General features: G+C 46.4%; 1 protein-coding gene across 1 annotated transcript; it reads left to right on the top strand.

Annotated features, from left to right (window-relative positions):
* Positions 1-5471: 5471 nt before the first annotated feature.
* On the top strand, positions 5472-5834 carry EI90DRAFT_3020820 (uncharacterized protein; the record flags this gene model as incomplete). Its single annotated transcript, XM_039057552.1, has 1 exon — positions 5472-5834. One exon carries the CDS (start codon positions 5472-5474, stop codon positions 5832-5834), a length of 363 nt encoding a protein of 120 aa, XP_038910020.1.
* Between the last annotated feature and the right edge of the window lie 743 nt (positions 5835-6577).

Here is a 6577-nt window from a genome sequence, read left to right as displayed (position 1 = left end):
CTCCGCTAGCGGGAGCCAGTCCGCCCAGTTGTCTTGGCAGTGGTTAACAAATACCCGGAGGTAGGCTTCTACCTCTTGGTTTACTCTTTCTGTCTGCCCATCTGTCTGGGGGTGGTAGGGCGTCGAGGGGGTGAGCTTGACGCCGAGGAGGTCCGTGAGTTCTTACGAGAATTGTGAGATGAAGGCACTCCCTCTGTCACTAAGGATTTCTCCGGGGAGACCATGGAGCTTCCAGACATGTTCAAGGAAAAGCCGCACGATCCCCACTGAATCTACCGTTGTCACCATTGGGATTGCATGGATTCATTTGGATAGGCAATCTACTACGACCAGGATGGTGTTGTAGCCCTTTGACTCAGGGAGCTCTCCAATCATGTCCACTGAGATCACTTGCCAGTGGCGGGTGGGGATCTTGTTTGGGATGAGCTTCCCCACTTTACGAGAGGGGAAGGATTTGACATGGTTGCAGGTGTCACATCTGCGGACGTACCACCTGACATACTCTGCCATCCATGGCCACCAGTAGTCATGGGAGACAAGTTCCAGGGTTTTCCACTGCCCTGGGTGCCCTGTCGCCGATGTGTCGTGGTATAACTGCACCAAGTCGTGGTGGAGCTGTGGGTCCTTTGGGACATATACCTTTCCTCTGTACAGAACCAGCTCTCCCTGCTTCTCCCACTCGTCTGACTGTCAGGGACTCGTCTGGGGTCGAGGGGGCCCGAGTGTAGCGTCTGGGGCTGAGAGCCTGGCAGGGGGCGGATCGGGCATGCGTACTGACAGGCCCGATGCGGGACAGTGGTCCCTGGCCACTTAGACTGAAGTGGAAAGTTGTTATTATCATTAAAGGAGAAATATTGTACTACTTACCTGAAGTGGAAAGTTGAGAAGAAGGCTACTTCTTCGGTTCCCACTTCAGGTTCGTTTATATACATGCGGCTTAGATCACATGACGGGTGCCACGTCACCCTCGCACACAGCCGTAACCACCCGGGTATCTCCATGGGAGATCCCGAGGGCATCCGGTGCAGGCGCACGTACTGGGCACAGCGGGGAGTCGCCCGAGGTGCCTGGGCCAGGTACATGGTGGGCGTGCTGCAGATGGGTCAATGGTACATTGATACAAAGAAAGTCGTCCATGTAGAATAAAGAGAGAATAAAGAAGAAGTAAGATAGGGAGAAAGTGAGGAGGGAAGAATGAGGAGGGAGGAAGGGAAAGGGGGAGGAGGTAAGGAAGGGTGGACAGCAGGGTACCGGGTCAGGTTGGGCCGGGTGGAGCCGGGTCAGGTGGGTGTGCCCTGACACTGACCTCAGCGTGCCCTCTCCTAGTTCCTGCATTGCCTTCACCACCTTCTCATCCAGGTCCTTCACCTTGCTGATCCTCTCAAGGATAGTTATCCCTTTGCCTTCCACTAGTGGAGGAGAGTCAGCCCATCATTGTCATCTTTGCCTTTTGGGTGGTCAGTGCGGCACGAGAGCACATCGGGTTTTCCCATGAGCTTCCCTGGGCAGTGGATGAGGGTGAAGTGGAATTGGGAGAGGAAGAGTGACCACCGTGCTTGGTGCCGGTTCAGCCGTTGTGTGGTGCAGAAATATCCTAGGTTGCGGTGGTTGGTGTAGACCTCAACTTTCTCCTCCACTCCTTGTAGGAAATGCCACCACTCCTTGAGGGCGCACACTATTGCGAGCATCTCCTTGTCATACACCTCATAATTACGCTCTATGTCCATGAAACTTTTGGACATGAAGACTACAGGGTGGAACTCTCCATCTGTCTGGAGCTGGGATAGGACCATGCCAGTCGCGAAGTTAGAGGCATCGCACTCGAGTTTGAAGTGACCGGTATTGGTGGGGAAGGCGAGGACCGGGGCGGAGGTGACAGCGTCTTTGAGGGCATGGTGTAGGAGAAATAATGGTCACACTATGGAAACCCATTATGGAAATATGCCAGATAAATCACAAAACCCCATATGACAAGTAGACATGAGGTAATAGAAGAACCTGAATTTTTATGAAATTTTACGAATTATTACGACTACATACGATAAAATGGAAGAAAGAAAATTAGCAAAAATACTTCAAGCTTAGCATCAACAAGACGGAATTCTCGGGGGAATTTATAGCAAATATTAAACCAAGAATTAGGACAATCGACCAAGATTTGACTATAAAAACAGCCAGAGAACCTCCATGGAAACTACTTTCCCACATCTGCACACATAGCCAAGGATGGAAGTACCACGGAACAAGGATTCCTCAGGAACTAATGCAAAATTCAAAGTCGTGTTTATAATAGGAAATGTAGATGTCCCCCAAACGGACCCAATGAAAGTAATTACAGGGAAAACTACCCATAAACGACGGAGATATGACTGAAACCCCCGGAAAATGAGGACAACGTTTAAAAGGCAAGCGTGAAGAACAACCAGTAACGACCGAGACGAGCTTGATAGCCCATTAGAAAGGAAGGGATCTAATCTTGATTCACCCAAATTTTCATAATAAAAGGATCACGCATTAATGAGATATCCAATAACGGGAATAGCGACATTGTCATATCCATTCCCGGCCATCGACTTCCGGTCCCTCCGATCCCTCCGGTCTACCTCCGCTCCTTCTTTACTAACCTCGGAGCTCCCGTATTCCGCAATCCTCTCGGTACCCCTCGATGGTCACCACCCCCTCCTTTCAATTTATTACCTACGCCTCCCTAAGTATGGAGCCCCGAAGACTTCCGGACAGCTCCGACGTCCGCTAGCGCACTCCCACCTCCGCTGGGCAATACATTTGCCTGCCCTGCAGAGCCCACCTTCGGGCCTATCCCTCCTTTCCGTTTCTGGGTTATTGCCCACCTTTCCGTTAACCCCACGACCTGACTCATCAGTAATATTCAGTCAGCTAATGTTTAACCCCGTTAGCTCCACTCCGTTCGGCTCCGCCATTTGCGGACCCATCTTCGCTGTAACCATATATATATCCAACTTGTACATAGGTTACACTTCAGTAATAAAATCGACTAGAGTTACCCCCCTTCAGTTCTGGTCGCCAGTTAGTAAGTTAGGGCACGGACATGTTACTAGGCACAGCGCTCTTGGCATAAGTCGCTGAGGCCGAAGCCCTCCGCCACGGAGACTTTCCTTCGTCTCGAACCTGGTCTCTGACAGACATCAAAAGTCCGGGCTTAGGGAAAAGACAATGTTTACGTAGGATCCATAATTAAAACATACAACGGAATTTACACGGAAATTATGAAAAATAGGGAACTATAGTTATGCAAATTTTCAGCCCAAACGGTCCAGCCGTTGTGAAGTTATACCAACAACGGGAATACAGAAATCCGCATCCAATGCAAAGGGAACTGGCAGTCAGAACCGAGATCTGCACTTCGGCAGATCGTGAAAACCAGTTTCCATCCAAATAAAGAAAAGCCCGGTCAAAACAAAGCACGGAAAGTGCAAAACAACCTCAGATCATGAGGGAAAATTTTGAAATAAATCATGGAAGCCCATATGAAGGATACAAACACCTGCACATACCATAAATCCCGAACAATTAAACAGAAACAGCACCCACATACGAACGACTACAGGAATGACGCATGTGATTACCGAATGTGTGTGTGAACTTTTGCTAACTCGACGAATACCAGGAAATAGAACACAACTTTAGTACCATTGGAAAGGTGGGAATAAATGAAAATTTATGATACCAAGAACGTGAAAAACCATCCAGAAATGAATGAGATACAAGGACATGAAGTTAGAAACCTGAAAATGCGTGGGAAGACAGCTTCAAGAGGTCCAGAGCCCTAAATAAAATACATAAAAATATGATATCTTCGAGGACGACCTACTATAACAACGAACAATACATATGGAGGATTCGGATGTGATAATACAAAGGGGAATCAGGGGAGATGAACGAAATCCACAAAAACCACTAAACTATGATGGACCATGGCAGGAATTTTAGGGAACGATATTCTAATGAAGTGGAGAGCTATAATACATTTGTTTGAGTAATTCTTGACTACTAGCAACCTTTTCTTTCAGTTCTAAACCTGAATAATTCACTCATTTACCATTTCAAGTCTCATTTTAACTAAATGTCACTGGATAAAAATGGAATAAATCAGCTGAAGGTCTCAGCGCAGCCATATGCATAGTAATGCGAAGTTTGAATTCAGAATCACCGAGTCATAGCGATTTTAATGGTAAATATGAGGAATTTGAAATAGGAAACTGTGACAAATTGTCAGGGCAATAGCCCCGAACCCCGAGTCACATGTAAATTAGATACATATAGTCACGTGGGCAAGCGGGAACCTCCGGGTAACTGCTTACACACCACCGTAAAATACACTATCTTGTATCACTTACGGCCTTGTGTGCTGAGCCACCCTAAGACCTCACACAAATGCAGCGCAGTCAAGTTCTAATTAACCATTAAAATAATTTAGGCGAGGAAGGACAATAAGGATTCTAGGTGCAGTCTGACCGCAGTAGAGCCGCAGTTCAGCACAGTAGAACTATAGCGTGAAAATTTCATTTTTTATTCAGTTTGAGAAAAATACACTGTAAATAAATCCTGTAAATACGAGGTAGGGCATGAAAAAGGAAGGCGACCCAAGGAGTATAAAAGGGAGACCCTTTGTGCGACTTTTCGCCCCCCCCCTCAGAGAAGTAAGAAAATAGAGTATTATTTTTCTCAAGCATTTCTGGTTGTCACTCCAGCACGAAAAAGTGATATACAGTTAAGATTGCCACTGTAGCAAGAGGCAGCAATTAAGGAGAGAAATATTAAGTAGATATTTCAACAGGAGAGCTGGTTAACACTCCAGATTTCAAAGTGTAAACACAAAACAGTTATTTTGCTACTGTTAAAACAAGCAATAAAATAAGACAAAAATAAAAACAAACTCAAGGGACACTCCAGACACAATCTAAATCATTAACTGAGTAGAATCTTTGAAACTTCACCAAGTAGAAGATTTAATTCCAGTTAAACTCCAAATTAAACGATCCTACACAGAATTACACCCAGACAAATTGAGAAATTACAATAAAGGAACAGCTCCGCAGGGCTTTGTTTATCTGTAAGTCAATTCCCAGAAACTTTTAGACTAACCCATAAAAATGGAATTAGCCAAAACACTCGGATTGGTACTATAATTACAACAAATATTACTACAGTTGAAACCATGATAGGCCATACCTGAGATAACCCATAACCTGCCATAACCCATAGGAATTTCCGGGAACCGCTACGGTTCCTATCAAAAACCAGACCCTAACCCATAAACCTGCCATCCCCCATAACCCATAACATGAATGGGAATTTTTATATTGAAATTTGATCCGTAACCCATAGTATAAGTGACACTGACATGTAATATTGAAAGGTTAATATGGAATGATGGGGAACGGCACGGAAAATATTATGAAAAATGCGCACCTATCCCCCAACAGCACACTATGCCAAACCCCATGTTGTCCTCTCTTGAGAATGGTCTTGCCGCTCTTAGGAATGATGCTCAGCCGCTCATTGACAAGCTAAAAGCCAAACTTGCCCCCAGGATACCAATCACTGATGAAGAGGAAGCATGGCTGGATCACAACACAAATTTCACTGATGAGGCCATGCTCATTGCTGAGCTTCAGGATGCAGGGGACTTTCAGAGCGCATTTGGATCGCTTTCAGCCAGCCAGAGGGCAATTGCTCAGCGCCTGCAAACTGCAAGTGCACCTAAAAATCAAAATTTGGAGAGAGTTGCCAATGCCGCACCGGAGACTGAGTGTAAATTCAACCCAAACTTGAAGCATGAGTGTGCAACATGATGGTTGGAGAACTGTACATTGAAAGGATGCCCAGGCTCTCGAAAATCTGTTACAAATACAACTGAAGAGCCCTTGGCAAAGAAGGGACCAGTCTTCACTCATAAAGAGATTGCCACGCTCTGGCAACGCATCGAGATTCTTGATTGGTATCACAAGAATGGGACCAACCAATCCAAAACAGCCAAGCATTTTGAGCCAATATACCCCAACCTCAGGGTCAAGCAGCCTCTCATCTCTTCTTGGGTGAAAAATGAGGCCAAACTTCACAAGGAATACCAGAGGTCAGACACAGCCACAAAGTTCAAGCGGACCCAACATACAACGTTCCCTATGGTCACGGATATGTTGGAGCTATGGGCCACAGCTGCAGAGGAGAGAGGGGTGGTCCTCACTGGAGACGTACTCCGAGCTAAATTTCAGCAATTTTCTGACCATGCCGGTATTGCACGTGAGAATCAGCTCAAGCTGAGCAACGGGTGGCTGGAATCCATTAAGAACAGGCTTGGCCTCCGCTTACATGTACGCCACGGTGAAGCCGGCCCAGCTAGCCCTGAAGCTGTCACTGCTGAACGGGCATGCTTGCAGGAACTTTTGTCTGGGTATTCCCTTGGGGATATCTTCAATGGTGATGAGATGGGACTTTATTACTTGTGAGTTGCCAAACTGGACCCTCTCCCAGCAGTCACTCAACCAGAAATGATTCTCAGTATGCCACCAGACAAGGGCTTAAGTAAAGGCTCAAT

The sequence above is a fragment of the Cantharellus anzutake genome (assembly GCF_015039405.1).
Source record: "Cantharellus anzutake strain C23 chromosome Unknown EI90scaffold_91, whole genome shotgun sequence".
NCBI classification, from domain to species: domain Eukaryota; kingdom Fungi; phylum Basidiomycota; class Agaricomycetes; order Cantharellales; family Hydnaceae; genus Cantharellus; species Cantharellus anzutake.
This window is presented reverse-complemented; position numbering and strand designations above follow the sequence as displayed.